Source organism: Rana temporaria, chromosome 1 (genome assembly GCF_905171775.1).
Source record: "Rana temporaria chromosome 1, aRanTem1.1, whole genome shotgun sequence".
In the NCBI taxonomy this organism is placed as follows: Eukaryota; Metazoa; Chordata; class Amphibia; order Anura; family Ranidae; genus Rana; species Rana temporaria.
In genome coordinates, this window is record NC_053489.1 from 438,046,782 (window position 1) to 438,063,809 (window position 17,028).

General features: G+C 45.6%; 1 protein-coding gene across 1 annotated transcript in view; it reads left to right on the forward strand.

Moving 5' to 3' along the window:
• GPAT3 (glycerol-3-phosphate acyltransferase 3) overlaps window positions 1–17,028 on the forward strand; it is a 113,457-nt gene that overhangs the window by 58,289 nt on the left and 38,140 nt on the right. Inside the window, exon 5 of the mRNA XM_040326466.1 lies at window positions 11,550–11,639. Coding sequence (XP_040182400.1) covers window positions 11,550–11,639 — 90 coding nt within the window. The remainder of the gene's footprint in view (window positions 1–11,549; window positions 11,640–17,028) is intronic.

Below are 17,028 nucleotides of genomic sequence, written 5' to 3' on the forward strand. Positions count from 1 at the left end.
CGTTTGTTTCGGAAAAGTAGATCCGTTCGCTATAGAATTAAATACCCTGGTTAGAAAGGGGGTAATAAGAGAACAAAAATGTTTATAGAATTTTGGCGTAAAGCCATCGGGGCCTGGGCTTTTACCTCCCGGGGTATTGACAATAGCTTTGGTAACCTCTTCTTCAGTAATTACGTTTTCCAGTTCTTCTACTATATTTTCCGCCAAAGTAGGTATCGGAGTATCTACTATATAGGATGTTACTTTATCCTCTTCATTATCAAATGAGCTTGAAAATTGGTTTGGGGGTATATTGTATAAAGACTGGTAGAAGTCACTAAATGTTTTCCTAATTAAAGAAGGTGAGGAAATTATTTCACCATTTGAACCCTGGAGCTTTGAGATAAAAGTAGGAGTCTGGTGTGGTTTTAAAGAACTAGCCAACGACTTTCCACACTTATCGCTAAATTTATATTGGTATAACGCCATCTTACTTGAATATGTGCGGGCAGAAGACTCATATAGTTTACACAGACAAGTCCGCGCTGAAGCAACCTCTAGTAGAGTTTCTGTCGTGTTTAATCTCTTATGTTCTGTTTCTAAGGTTCTAAGCTTTTGAAACGCCTTTGTAATCTCTGTTGTCCGCTTCTTTTTCATTCGGGCGCCTAGTTGAATAAAAGTCCCTCTCAAAACTGCTTTCATAGCTTCCCATTGGGTGGGAAGTGTCGTGGAATCTGTGACATGGTCTGACAAAAAATTTGAGATAGTTTCCGCTATATGATTAGAGCACTCTGTATTCTCTAGTAATGCATCATTTAAACGCCATGTCCATTCTCTCGGTGGAACCGAGGGGATAATGAGTTCCAAAAATAGTGGTGCATGATCTGACCAGACCATTGTACCAATATCGCATATTGGTGACCAATCCAAACAGATATGGTCCACAAAAAAATAGTCGATTCGACTATAAGATTGATGGACCATTGAAAAGTATGTATAGTCTCTTGATTTAGGATGTAGTATCCTCCAAACATCTATCAAATGATAATCATAGAGAGTACGCTTCAATTTGTGGGTCCATTGGGAGATTAAAATCTCCCCCCAGAATAAGTCTCCCCTCCATGAAGCCAGACAATATTTCCAAATATCTCATTGCTGTTTGGCTTTGATTAGTATTCGGCAGGTATATGTTTGCCACTGTAAATTTAATTCCCCACAGGAAAAACTTAACAAAAACGTACCTTCCCTGAGGGTCTACCAAATTGTCAATTAATTCAATAGGCAAGGTTTTATGGAACTCGATAGAGACTCCTTTAGTCTTCTGTTCTGGATTAGTACTATGGAACCACCGGTTAAAATGTACACTAGGGCAGGTGGGGAAAAAATCAGTCTGGAAATGGGTTTCTTGAAGAAAAAGCAGATTAACTTTATGTTTATGCATTTGATATATAATTTGCCCTCTCTTAGAAGCTATGTTTAGACCTTTAACATTGTAAGAGCATATCTTTAGCACCGGTTGAGACACCATTGTAGTAGCCATGGTGGAGAGAGAGGGAAAAAAAAAAAAAAAGAGCAAAAAAAAAAAAAAAAAAAAAATTTTAAGGGGGGGCAGAAAAAAAAAAAAAGAGGGGAAGGGCGTCTCTAAGAGACCCTAATGTACCAACTTTTGCAGTACACTGTGTGATATTTCACACAGTAGGCACAAACTGTGCCTAGCCTATATAGGGGGTGAACAACAATACTAAACACATAAACAAAAAAAAAAAAAAAAGGCCCCAAAACAAAATCCAACAATAATAACAAAAAAAACAACAAAAACAAACAAAAAAATAAAATAAATTTAAACACCCCAAAAAAAGGGGGGCGAAAAACAGATACACAAATTTGACAGAACCACGAGATGCGCTCCCTGCGCTATCACAGACATTAAATCATTATTTAAATTAAGAAAGTGTGTACTCGATCAATTCACTAGTTATCCTGAAAAGCTTTTAAACACATACCACAAAAATCTTATGTTCAAGTGGGTTAAGATATCTATCACATCATATAGTTTCCTACTTACCAAAAAAGCATTTGATGTATAAATTTCCCTCTTAAAATGCTTCCACGCATGCGTCGAAGTCATTCGACGCATGCGAGGGATGGCGGGCGGCAGGACATGTACGGTAGGTCTGTACAGACGACTGTTTTAAAGCAAGTCCAGGAAACAGTTGTCCGCTGGAAATCTCTCCGATCCGCCCGAAAATGGTCCGCTCGGGCCAACACACGGCCAAACATGTCTGCTGAAACTGGTCTGCGGACCAGTTTCAGCAGAGATGTTTGGTCGTGAGTACGGGGCCTAAGAGGAGGCGGAAGAGCAACGAAGTGTTTTATAGTAAGTGGTCAAGAAACCATCAGGACCCAGTCACTTCCGTGGTTCTGGTGATTTTATCGCAGAAAGAATTTCTTCGGTTGTGATAGGGCGGTCTAAGGTATTTTGGTTAGGAGAGGGAGAGGAGGTGAATGGAGGGACAGTAGTGTGTCCAAGCGGGATTGGTATTGGTCAAACGTGTTAGGCCCCGTACACACGAGAGGATCGATCCGCTGGAATTGATCCGCGGACCGGTTTCAGCGGATAGATCCCCTGGTGTGTACAATCCAGCGGATATTTTTCCCCGGGGATGGATTTCCAGCGGATCAAAATTTCTTAGCATGTTAAGAAATCTATCCGCTGGAATCCAGTCCAGCGGATTGATCCGCTGGTCTGTACAGACTCAGCGGATCAATCCGTCCGATTCCATGCGTCGTAATGATTCGACGCCTGCGTGGATGTCCTTATATGACAGCGTCGCGCACGTCGCCGCGTCATCATCGCGGCGACGGCGTGACACGTCACCGCGAAGGGAATTCCGCGGGGATTTTGATCTCATGGTTAGTACAACCATGAGATCAAAATCCGCCAGAGGATTTATCCGCGGAAACGGTCCTCCGGACCGTTTCCGCGGATCGATCCTCTCGTGTGTACTAGGCCTTAGGGTCTCTGTACAGTTCAGAAAGTTTTCTTCAAACTTTATGTAACATTTTTTGTGGGTTACTAGAGTAGGTATCTTTTGGTTAATTTTAGTCGAATTTGCTTCGGGGTGTAATCAGCCTTGCATAGTGCTAGAAACTAGAAATAGTGCTAGAAACGTGTCTGGTTTGTTTACATGAGATCAAAGAGTATGATTTGATTTGCGAAGGATCTTATCTGCCGAGTCTGTCCAGAAGAGCTAGAGTTCCAAGCTTGTTTTTCCAAAGATTTGATTAATTAACGGAGAGGGCAAGGTTTGAAAATCTCCAAGGCCTTATAGAAGGCTTCTTCTTGGTGTTTATGAAGCTGACTCTTCACCCTACGTTGGTGGGACGCTTGACTGATGCAAACCCCTCTGAGGAGTCTGGATTCATGTCTAAAGATGCATTGTTTGTATAGTAGTCTTTTATAGCGTTTTCTATTTCTTGTCGGTGGTTAGGTCTTGTAACAGAGGTGAAAGTTGTCATGACCGCATTATGGTCTGACTATGCACATGGTACTATGAGTGAATCTTGACTAAGCGCAGGGGTGCCTATGCTTACAAAAAGGTGGTTTATTCTGTAAAACATTTTTTGGGGATAGGAGTAGTGGGTATATTGTCATCTTTCATGGTTCTGTTCTCGCCAGGTATGAAGTAGTGAATGGCGGTTTAGACGTTGCTGGTATGAGAGGTGATGGTGGTAGGTGGTAGTTTGGGCCAGGGACTTATCTAGGAATGGGTATATCACTTGGTTTGAGTCGCCACAGATCAGGAGTGTGTACCGCATTTATGGGAGTCTACTACAGAAAACCAAGTGGAGAGAAATGACAGTGGGTTTTTGTTGGGAGCAGGATATGAGACTTTGCTGTCTAACAGGAGGCCAGTGAGTATAATATAGCGGAGGGGGTTGAAAGTGCAGAGAAGTATCGGAAAGCTTTAGTGCAATTTGAGGGAGAGTTGAGGCCTTGTAAATTGAGCGTCAGAATATTCAGAGACGCCATCATAGGATTTGAGTGGAGTCAGGGGGTAGTGCAGCTGTCTTTTTGTAAAGGCTAGGGGTCCCTCTCTGGAGAAGGGGGGTGGGATAGGGAAGGCTGGGATAGGGAGAAGCAAAGACTCGGTTAAGAGCCCGTAGAAGCTGGTTAGAGAGTGCAGGCTAGGATAGAGGGGGAGAAGCACTAGGTTAAGTAAGGAGGTGGCTCCTACGAGGCATGAGTATCCAAGGGGTGGTGGAAAACCACCAGCCGATGGGTACAAAAGGTCCCAAAGAGTAACCAAAACAATGTGGCACAATGAGCTGTCTCCGAGACTACGGCAGCCAATAAATAAGCATAATAAGCAATAAACAGTATAACAAACAAGTCTCAAGATTACTTCATAGGTAAGCAATTATTGAATCGGCTTAGGAAGGAAACAAAGCAACTCTGGTCTGGAAGTATGGTAAGAACATCCCGCAGGCTGGGTAATGGGTCGCCACAGTCTCATTATTGGCTAAAACGTGAAGCTATGGTACCCTAAGCATTCAGAACAGGGTCTTCTTATCCTGGTCTGGAGGCCTGGCGGAAGGAGTTAAAGCCGTTGTATACCCATAAGAAGATTTTTTTTTTTTTTTAAGGCATAATGAGCTAGTATGCACCACACAGTCTCCCAGTCACTGCCAAGGTAGCTGACGTCCTGCTTTGGCGATTCTTAGGGTTCGCAGGGCCTGTACATGCGCACCTGAACCCTCTGTTCCGGCATGATACGCCGGACCTTCACTGCGTATGCTCTGCTGATGTCAGCAGCTGAACGCAAGGTGAACATCTCGGTACAGGTTTAGGAGATATATTAATTTTACCTACAGGTAAGCCTTATTATACAACCACTTTAAGACACCATATCCATTGGGAGCACAAAACAAGAACAATTGATTGTAAAACAGGATTGGTGTGTCCGTCGGGTTAAGAACCCCCCACAAAAACTGTGTAGAGTTACTGTTAGGTGGAATCGCCCAGGGGTTTGCTATGTGAGCAAGTTTAAGGGGGTAGGCGGGTAAGGTAGGATAATATCACCCTGTAGAGATGAGTCGGTCCATCGGGTCCTCTGGGACTGGTGAGGCAAAGCGACCCCCCTTGTGGATACTGGAATGGGCCTGGTGTTGAGAGTCCTGTAGCTTTTTGGGGGAGCAGGATGTCGCTCGGCGTTTCGATCCCTCTGTGCCGGTTTCAGGTGTTGATGGAGGTCTTGGAGCATGGTGATGAGGTCTTCTGCTAATTTGCACATATAGGAGATTCCTTTGTGGGAGAAGTGACTGGCAAAGGGGAAACTCCAGTGATAAGCAATGTTGGAGTATTAGGAAATGTGGTTTCATTTCTTTTTCTTTTGGTGAGGGTCAGCTGGGAGAGGTCCTGGAAAACCTGGTAGCGGTGGCCTTGGAACGACAGGGAGTCCTTGTTGCAGGCAGCTTCCATTAATTGTTCCTTGGTGGAAAAAATGAAGCTTTATGACTATATCCCTGGGGTGCCGTGATGGTGAATTGGAGGTCCACTACTGTCTCAGGGGTCCCACAGACAGAGGTTAGACCTCCTGGCCCTATTCTCAAAGTCCCCGAGGCGGGCTTGGAGGGATGAGGTTTTTTTTCCTTCCCGTATAGTCTCCAGTTCTTCCTCCTGATTAGTGTTGATGACCTAGTTCATCTACCCTTTAATCTAGGATAGAAGTGTGGCGACCCACCTCACGAATCTCTACATGAGTTTGTCAGTAATGGCGTTTGTAGGGCCTTATTGAGAACCCTCTCAAAATTGGCTTAGCAGGTCAGATTTGGGTAAAGCGCTCTGTAGGGTTATGGGGTCATCTCGAAGTCGGAGTCCGTCTTTCCGTTCTGTGTGGTAGTTGGCATCTGGTTTTGCTTCTGTGTGTGTGTGTGGCAGCTCAGATCAGGAAGATGGCATCCCTGCTATATTGTGTTAAAAGGCAAACCATATGAAATATGTATTTGGGGGAGGCTGGGGTTTGGACTTCGATGGTACCATATATCAACTGATTACCAGTCAAAATTAGATAGAATGTCAACATCATCTAGTTTATATTGAGAAGAGCTCTTTATAGTTGTTATGACTAAAGAAGTTTATTTTATGAATATGTAAATTATCTACCGTATTTATCGGGGTATTGCGCGCTCCGGCATATAGCGCGCACCCCTTAAGTGGACCCGCATTCCTGTAAAAAAAAGATTTTAGTACTTACAGTTTTGGTGTCTTGCACGGCGGCCTCGTCGGGTCCGGCGTCCGTCTGCGGCTTCGGTGGTGTCCTCCTCGTCGGGTCCGGCGTCCTTCTACGGTGTCCTCCCTGTTCGATCCCCGCTTCCCGCGCTGTGTTTAAACTACTGCGCCGGCATATACCGAGCGCAGTACACTCGTGTATAGTCGGGGCGTGACTGCGAGAGGAGCCGAGCCTGCCCGACTATACACGAGTGTACTGCGCTCGGTATATGCCGTCACAGTAGTTCAAACTCAGCACGGGTATCGGCGTATATCGTGCACCCACGATTTTGCCCTGAATTTCAGGGCAAAAAAGTGCGCGGTATACGCCGATAAATACGGTATAAGTTTTTTGTAATAAAACCTTTATACTTTTCTAATTTTGACTGGTAATCAGTTGATATATGGTACCCTCAAAGTCCAAACCCCAGCCTCCCCCCAAATACATATTTAAAATTTTGATGGGACGAAGGTACCGTGTGTAAAATGTTATATTCAGCACCTCTCCAAACCTTATGAAATATGTAGGGAGTTTTTCCGATGGGCTGTACTTTACTAGTGCAAGTTGAAGCAACTGTCAAACATCTTTTACATTTGTCTTTTTTAAGGACTGCAGGCAGTAGAACTAGAGGCAAAACGTATTTTTTCATTTTGGATAGGGCAAGGGAGGGTTATAACCCCTGTCAGATCCCCCCCCCGCCATCTTTTCCCTTCACTTCCTGTCCCTCAGCCAAACAGGAAGCCAGAGGAAATCCCTGCAAATTAGGGGAATACTTTAGGGGACCCTATAGCTAGTTCCCCATTGGAAGATGACCCCTCTATTACTTTTCTGGGGACAACCCAAATTGGTGATTTTTCTTTTACTTTCAATGATGGTGGTAAACATCATTTCCCAGGAGTCTGTGGGCACTACTGTGATCAAAAATCGTGTTTATTTCCTGACAGTAAATGATGCTTTTTAGGACAGATCACAGCGCCGAGATGTGTTTATCTATGTTGCCATAACAACGGGGTGGAAACGGCGCAACGGCCGCCGGTGAATCCTGCATGTGCGAGATCAAGAGGTGCATGCTGGTTACCCAGCATGCACCTCTCCAAAGCAAACCAGGAAAAGATATTGATTGGGCTTAACATGCCCACAATAATAATGGAAATGGCCACAACATGAGAGAGAATATATCGAGTAAGTAATCGATATTTTTAATGAACCCATAATGAACTCTAATAGTTATTGTATTAAATTAGTACTAATGCTAGGATCAATAAAAAAAAGCCCCGTCCCTGCGATATTGTTTCCAGCTCTACCTTAAAGTCCAAATCTTGGTATGGACATGGAGCTGGAAGAGGATTCTGCAGGAGCCTGTGTATTGTACCCACAATTCAGTGATCACAGTTGCTTTGCAGATTCCATTGCAAAAAATTTAATAAGGGGACATTTTTTCCTGCAATTATATGTGCATTTTTATTTATTTTTTTTGTAAAAGTTGGAGTTGCCATTTAAGTAAGACCTGAACTTTGGCAACTGTCTAAAAAAAAAAAAAAAAAAAAAAAAAAAAGCAGGCAGAGGGCAAGGGACTAGTCACCAGTATTGCCCATGGCCCCTGCAGCTGATATTTTATCCTATTTCTGACTTACTATGCCTGGTTTAGCCCTGAGTCTGTGTGGAGGCAACAATTTTGATTGAGGTAGGGTTTTACTTTCTCATATTGAAGCCTCTGACAAGAACTGTGACTACCACAGTAGTGATATTGTCAAATTTCACTGCCAATATCATTAGACTAGCAGTGTCTCACACTGCAGATATCAGACTTTTCTGGTCTCCCGTGAGATGCGGAAGACTCCCGCATTTCTGCGGCGGCTCGCGCACTCTCGAAAGTGCCTATCAATCTTCTGGGAATGATCGGTGTGGCAGCAGAAAACGGCTGTGAACACCGATCTTCCTGTAGAGATGTTTAGCTGCCAGCCGCTTCTCCTTCTCTCCCTCCTGCGGCTGTCGGCTAAAAAGCTATACAGGGGGATCAGTGTTCACAGCTGTTTTCTGCTGCTGCACCGATCATTCCCTTTTGTGTGATCCTCCTCCAGCCCCCCCCCTTGTTCTCCAGCTCCCTCCGTCTCCTTCCCTGCCTCCCTCTGCTCTTCCTTCGACCCCCCCCATGTTCTGCCGCTCCTGTCCTCCTCTGCCCCCCCCCTCGTCCCCCGCAGCTGGCTCCCCTCCTCTCCCGCTGGCTGCGGGGGGGGAACTGTCAGGACTTGGAGACAGTGAGCGAGATTGCTCCTGTGATAACTGAGCAGAGAAAACCGTGTTTACTCTGCTCAGTTTATGATTGAACAGGAGCCTCTGTCTCAACAATTTCTCTATGAAAACATCTGGTTTTCTGAAAGATTGAGATTACTGTGCTAGATCAAGCATATTTTGTTAGAGTATGTGTCAGATTTTTATTGGTGTCTGTGATCCTTCTGGTGAGTTTGGTCCTATGACATCAAGGGATATCTCTGATACAAGACAGACAGCTATAAAAACAGTGGCTAAGGGTTGTCGGTTCGAATCCCAACCATGGCACTACCTGCCTAGAGTTTGCATGTTCCCCCTGTACCTGTGTGGGTTTCGTCCGAGTACTCCGGTTTCCTCCCACACTCCAAAGACATTCTGGCAGGTTATCTGGCTCCTATCTAAATTGGCCCTATCATATCAATGTATAAATTTGATTTCCGGACCTTAGATTATATGCCCCTTGAGAGCAAGGACTGATGTGAATATACAATATATGTGTAAAGCTCTGCCAAAAATTGACAGCGCTATAGAAGTACCTGTAATAAATTAAAACTTGACAGAGGCTATTGCTAATCCCCATACTAAACAGTTTGTCATAATTTGAGACATTTCCCAGCTTTTCTTCACTCTGTAACCCAAAAGTTAAAGAAAATGCCCAAGTTCATGACAGTCGGCAATAAACACCTGACAGAGGCTCTGACTGTTACTTATGTGACTTTATAGTTTTCATTAATGTGCCTGTTCACAATTGTGAGATAAACTGTCATCCTCAACCTTTTGGTCCCCCTTTTACTGGGACAGAAAGTGAGGGGAGATCAATATTAAAACCTGACCAAAGTTGTAACCCTTACCCAGTTCAAAATTGGAATATATCCTTCCATCCTGGCACACTTGGGCAGGCAGTTTTGGATACACTATTCTTTAAGCTGGAATATATTGTGTAGATCTTAAACTGCAATGTGAGTCCCTGCGTATGTTGCTATGTATTCTAGCTCCTCCCTCCACTTCCCAAATTTCTCTTACATTAATTGAAGAACACCGTTCTGCATTGTTCTTGACAGTATGGTTAAAGCACCACCTTCAGGAGCTGGACACTAGGCTAGTTCTAACTGGTAGTCAAAATCCCCATCTGCCAAAGGCAGCTCAGTTTCTTCTGCCTAGTGTAGGAGTGAGGCCCTAGCCCTCTGTTGGTACTTTTAGTTATATGTTTTCTTTTTTTCTCCTTTTCTTTTTATTCCTCACATTTTTTTTTTTTTTATGAAGATCTTCAAGCAACAGCTGAGCTGGGTGACAGGCTGCATAAACTAGATCCAATATTTACCCCAGCTTGGCTAGCAAGCGCATGCAGACCTCAAGCTACGCGCAGGGTCAGCTGAGGCTGCCCCATCCAGGACCGGGTACCTGACGTTCGAAACTTCGAATTGTATTGTTTCCCTAGCCAACATCGTCCCCCACCTCTGTCTTGGGAGTGTTACCCGCTATCCTTCTCAAACTCCCTCCCTCCCTCCAAAATGCTCCTGGCCCCAAGTCCAATCTGCCCTCGAAGGCCTTCCACGGCATGAAGGTTTGCCTCAACCGGTTAACGCCAGGGTAGGGAGTCATCTTGTTTGCAGACCAGTGCTTTTCCCTGCTTTCTAACAACTAGGATCAGGCAACTAATGTCATTGGGCTATAAAATTTATTTCTTTTGTGTTCACCGCATGCATTCTTTCCTTCCAATCTCCAGCTCTCCCCTGCTCGTCTATGAGATCTTTACATGGCTGGGTGTGATAGCCCCAGTTCTGTCCTCCGAGAGGTTCTGGGAATTTTACTGCATCCTGTTTATGGTTCCAAAGAAGGGCCCTGAATCATATTGTGAAAGGTGGAATACTTCTGTTCAGCGGTGGCATTTCTTCAGGGGCTTCTCCTGGCCTTCACTGACACCAAGAACATGTATTTACATGTTATCTGTGCTGGACACCAGCACTTCTGCTCTTTGTGGTAGGGGATGCTCATTACCAATTTGTTGCTCTCCCCTTCAATTGGCTTCCTCCCACTAGATGTTCACAAAGGGATCCGGTCCTGGAATTAGTGAGACAAGTGAGGACTGCCATGGTTGGCTGTCTAGATGATCTCCTCTTACGATCGGAGTCTTACTTTTCCCTGATGGACAACATGGTGATCACCATTGGCACACTACTGGAGTTCTGCTGGATTCTGAACTTAAAGTCTGCTTCAACTCTAACCAGGCAACTGAGTCTAACTGGATCTAATTCTGGATCAGCGTGTGCTAAGGTATTTCTCTGAGCTGAGTAGACCCAACTAATCACATGCAGCTGCACTGATTACAAATCAAAATCTACCCAACACAATAATTGCATGCACACTGGTTAGTGAGACAAACTAAAATGACCTAGTAAACAAAAATACAGCCCCTCTGAACACGATGAGCCAGCACTAAATCTAATGCCGCGTACACACGATCGGTCAATCCGATGAGAACGGTCTGATGGACCGTTTTCATCAGACCAAACCGATCATGTGTGGGCCCCATCGGTTATTTATCCATCGGTTAAAAAATGATACCTAACCGATCGAAAAAAAAATGATCGTTTGTAGGCACGTCCATCGGTTAAAAATCCACGCATGCTCAGAATCAAGTCGACGCATGCTTGGAAGCATTGAACTTCGTTTTTTTTCAGCACATCGTTTTGTTTTACGTCACCGCGTTCTGACACTATCGTTTTTTTAACCGATGGTGTGTAGGCACGACTGATCATCAGTCAGCTTCATCGGTTAACTGATGGAAAAATCCATCAGACTGTTCTCATCGTATTGACCGATCGTCTGTACAGGGCATTACTTATCCTAGCACCTATCTAGGAGGGTGCTACAAGTCGTTGCTATATACTGCCATCGATATTCTTTCACTAATTGGATTTACTTGAACATTTTGAAAATGTTTTCTTAGTGTTCCTATCTTAAGCGATGCAGTCTATTATTTTTATATTTCATGCAAGATTTTTGGAATATATTTTTTTATTACAGAGTGAAGGACTGGTTCAGTGAGAATGTGCATCTGGTTTGCTGTCGGATTTGTGCAAGAGCTCTTTCCAGTGCAATTGAGTATCATAACAAGTAAGCCAATAACACAATAGACTATAAAATGCTTATTTCCTTCGTATTTTTTTAATGACGACGACCTGATCTTAGTTCCTCATAGTAAGTCTTTTTTTTTTTTTTTATCCAGAAAACAAGTTTATTGAAGCACACATATAAATTTATATACATCGAGAATGCATTCAGGTATAAAACAATAGGCTACATTCCATAACATTTTTCAACAGTGGTACATCTTATCACTCCACCATCCACGTATATGTCAAAATCCGATCCGTCCCTGACCCCCTCCCGGCCGTCTCCCATAGTAAATTGAAAAGAAAAATTATGAAAAGAAAAAAGACCAAGAACAATGGCATTTCCACATCCCTCCATCCCATCTCATTTACATTTCACAGATCAGGTTGAATTGCTCAGGCCGAGTATCCTGCCCGTGACCAGGTCCACCGGGGCCAAGCCCGGTACATCCAGCCACCTGCCCCACAGCTTCTCAAATTTCTGGGAGCACCCTCTGTGTTGGTATATCACCTTTTCCTTTCGGAGCATCTCCCCCATAATGTTGGTCCACTCTTTCAGGCTGGGAGGTTCCTCCGCTATCCAGTGCGCTCATAGTAAGTCTTTAAGTAAGAAAATGTGTGTGATGTCCACCCCAGAAACGGTTATGAGAGTAAATGCCTGTGCATATAAACGCATACATTCTTGCCAGATGCACTGTACTGGATATGTCCATGAGTTGGTAGTGCCTACATAGCATGCAGTTTGGCATGTGTCAGTACAAGACCTTACTGACAAAAAGTACACTGCCTCCATCACACTCTTCAGTAAATTAAAGCATTTACACCAATTTTCTGGAAGTTTGGTCCTTTTTAAAATGGCCTGCGCCAATAAAAAAAAGACCTGCCAGTTTCAGTAGCTTTACCGAAGCATGCTGTAAATTCTGGTAGTTTTTTTTTTTTGCAAAATCTTTATTTTTCATTTTTAAACATTGATGACAGATGCACCACACAACATCATCAAAAAATAGAAGATGGAAACAGTAATCAAAATCAGAGGGAGAAGGGGAAGGGGGGTTAGGGACAAGGGAAAGGTAGGAGGGAAGAGAAAGGCTAGGGACATCCAATTGGGCGTCTAGTCTGAGCTCAGACACTTTTTAACCGGGAGCATCAGCCCACGACAGAGCAGGGACAAGAGGATACCTCACCTGCCCAGAACATTCGATCCATGCGTGCAGGTCTCCCCCAAAAAAAAAAAAAAAAACAAGCAAAAAAAAAAAAGGGGAGGGAGGTCAGACCAAGTGTCCCTGCTCCAGAGTAGGCGTCAAAACCACCCCCTCTACTACATATCTATTGTATATAAACCTGAGGTATCAGGACCATTCAAACAAGCTAGTGATCTGAACAGTAGTCCCACAACTGAGCATACAATTATGCAATAAACAATTAAGGGAAGGTAGGGAAAGAGAAAATAAAAAGAGGAAGAGGAAAAAAAAAAAAATATTAAGTTAGAGTAGGATCCAAGAGAGGAGACATGAAAAGTAGGTAAGAGGAAGGATGAGAAGGCGTATGGACCAGCACTCACCGAAGCAGCCGATGGAGAGGACCCACATCTAGGTGGGGTCGCAGGGAACCGACTGACGTTGCGCCCGGACGAGTTCACCGAAGGCGGGATCTGCGAGAGCAAGTAGTGCCTCATCCAAACTGGAGGAAAGTAAGGCCGTGTCATGTACGTGGGCTTTCCACTCTGCCCATGTAAGCTCGAATTTTTCCAGAGTGTCCCTACATGTTGCCAGCCAACTCTCCGCTTCCATGATCTCCCTCACCTTCCCCAACCAGTCTTGTTCACTCGGAATGTATGAGCTTTTCCAGTGAATCGGAATAAGCCGCTTCGCTGCATTGAGGAGGTGGGGTAGAGCACTACGTTTGTACTGTGACAGAGGAATGGAGGGGACATGGAGCAGGAAATGCTTAGGATGGGCCGGAAGGACAACACCCAGGCCCTCAGATATGTGTTTGTTAACCATATCCCAAAACGGTCTGAGCACCGGGCACTCCCACCAAATATGGAGGAACGTGCCCCTCTGCCCACACCCCCTCCAGCATCTATCAGAGACAGAAGGGAAAATTCCAGCCAAAGTGGTCGGCACCCTATACCATCGTGTCATCAACTTATAGTTGTTTTCCTGGGTTTTGGCGTCCACAGAGCTCTTGTGAGTTAAGCGGTACATGTGGTAGAGTTGTTCATCAGTGAAGTCTGACTGCAAATCCCTCTCCCACTCCCTAATAAAATAAGGCCGAGGGTTGGGCGACGCATCCTCCAGCAGTCCGTATAGAGCAGAGATCAAGTGGGGCACTGGGTCTTCAGACGCCCATAGACGCTCATACTCCGTCAGATTGGTTCTAATCCGCGCTAACCTATGGCACTTAGTGATAAATGTTTCTAACTGACGGTGTCTCCAAAAGTCAAAGGGGAAGCTACCGTATCGAGCGCGTAAGGTAGTCAGGGGCGTCAGGACTCCATTGTTCACAAATCTTGCGAGGCTAACAACTCCATCCTCAGTCCATGTTCCAAGGGAAGTTCTCAGCTATCCAGGGGAGAACCACGGGTAGCCACAGACAGGCGCCAGAGGAGAAGTCCTCGGCGCCAGTGCTAGGCAGCCATTCGCTCTATCCCACATAGCTAAGGAGTGAGTTGTCAGTGGGGAGACCCAGTCAGAGAGCCCCCTGTTGTCCGCTGGAACCCAGGGAGCGTAAGCCAAGTCCCGCCCCGCCATAGTCTTCTCCAGGGGGACCCATAACTTAAGGGATGTATGAAACTTCCAATTCAGGATGCGTTGTAGCGCAATAGCCTGATAGTACCGGTGAATATTCGGTATTCCCAAGCCCCCCCTCAGTTTTGACCTCTGTAGGATTGCCATCGCCAGTCTAGGTCTCCTGCCCCCCCCATACAAACTTAATAAAAAGACTACGTAAGTCCGCAAAAAAACGTTTCGGTAGGTGTATAGGTATCATCTGTAGAAGGAACAGGATACGGGGCAAAACCGTCATCTTCAAAATATTCGTTCGTCCCACCCAGGTGAACATTGTCTTGTCCCAAGTCTGCAAATCCCGAGAGGTCTTTTCCAGGAGGGGAGCATAATTCTGGGAGTATAGAGAGTCTGGACAGTTCGTGAGCTGGACCCCTAAATATGTCATTGAGGAGGTGGACCACGTGAAGGGGAAGGAGTTCCTCAGAGAGGACGCTAGGGCCGGAGGGACGGTGACTGGTAGTATCTCGGACTTTGTGTAATTTATCCGGAAGTTGGACACGTCTCCATACTCCCTCAGTTCATCCATCAAGACTGGCAACGAGACAAGGGGCTCAACTACATGGAACAAAACATCATCTGCATAGGCAGAGAGCTTGTGTTCCAGGGAGCCTACACGCACTCCTCTAATGTTTTGGTTTGATCTGACCCTTTGCAGCAATGGTTCCAGGACCAAAGCAAACAACAGGGGCGAGAGTGGACACCCCTGCCTCGTGCCATTCCGGATAGAGAATCCCGCCGAAAGGCCACCATTCACCTTAACCTGAGCTGTGGGGGCCACGTAGAGCGTTGAGATCCATCGCAACATATGTGGGCCCAGACCCGACTTTTCAAGGACCGCACTAAGAAATCGCCAATCCACGCGATCGGATGCCTTTTCCGCGTCTGTAGACAGAATCAAGTAAGGAGGCATCCGATCGCGTGTTCGTGCCCAATGAATAAGCTGTATAGCCCTGTTCGAGTTGTCTCTGGCTTCCCGTCCCAATATGAAACCGGTCTGATCGGCGTGAACTAAGTCAGGGAGGAGAGGTTTCAGGCGGTTTGCCAAAATTTTCGAAAACATTTTTAGGTCCGTGTTTAGGAGTGAAATTGGGCGATAGCTCTGTGGTTGGGCCGGGTCCTTGCCGTCTTTCGGAAGCACCGTAATGTGCGCCAATGAGGTCTCCCGAGGGAGCTGTCCACTGGTCGCTAGGGAGTTAAAGAGAGTACATAGGGGGGCCTGCAATTTGTCAAAGAACTTTAGATAATACGCCTTAGTAAAGCTGTCTGGGCCCGGGCTCTTTCCAGAGGGTAGAGACAGTTGCCAAAAGTTCAGCCGAGGAAATGGGGTGTTCCAGACCCATCGCCTGTTCCGGGGACAGGGCGGGGAGCCCGACCGCAGAAAGGTACGACGCGATTTTATTTTGTTTGACGGCCACCTCAGCAGGGGAGGAAGCAGCCTCCAAGTTGTACAACGTTTCGTAATAATCACGGAACAACGAAGCAATCTTCGAGGTATGTATAGCCGGGTCGCCCCTAGGGGAGTGGAGCTTATGAACATGAGCCACCAGTCTCTTTTTCCGAAGCGCACGCGCCAGCATCCGTCCGCATTTATTACCATGCTCGTAGTACGCATGAGCCAAATAACGCAATTTACGGGTGATTTAGCGGTCTAACAATTTAGCGAAGAGCTGTCTGAGTTCGTTCAGACGACAGAGCTCAGATGGAGCCGATGTCCGTTTATGGCTGAGTTCGGCTTGCCGCAATGCCTGTAGCACCCTCTGGAAGTCTGCCTGCCTCTCCCTATTGAGCTTGGCTCCCATGGCGATAAAGGTGCCACGGACCACCGCTTCATGACCTTCCCAAAGGATACCGTCGCTAACCTCACCATTGGCGTTCTCAGCAAAATAATTCTCTAAAGTCTCCTGTACTCCCGCCACCACCCCTATGTCGTCAAGCAGATTTTCATTCAGCTTCCAAGTCCTGGCCTTGGCCAGCGCCTGCGATAGCGATAGAGTGAGTGTCACCGGGGCATGGTCAGAAATAGTAATCTGGTCGATAGTCGCCCCTAACAGTAAGTCAAGGGAACCCTGATCCACTAGCATCAGATCAATTCTAGTGTATACTTTATGTACACTGGAGAAGTAACTGTAGTCCCTTTCAGTGGCATGAAGGGCTCTCCAGCAGTCAACCAGTGTATAGCCCTGAAGGGTCCTCCTAAAGTGTTTTAAAAAAGCGTGAGAATGGGTAGACTTGCTGACAGAAGTATCCAATAAGGGATCAGGGCTGACATTGAAATCCCCTCCCAATATCAATCTGCCCTCCCGGAACTCGGCTAGCAGGGCAAGGGTCTTATCCAGGAACGTGAGTTGTTGTGAGTTAGGGGCATACAGGGTTGCAAAGGTGTATTTCTGGCCCATTATAGTACCTTTCAGAAACACGAAGCGCCCCTGTGGGTCAACTCTGTGGTCCACAGGCTGGAACGGCAATTCCTATGGACGGCTATCGCCGTACCCCGAGATTTAGGTGTAGGGGAATTACTAAGGTTTTATTAAAATTTAGGAAGTTTTTAAAAACTTTTTTATTTTCTCAAGTGTATGGTCCTAATTAGGGTAAGATATTAGT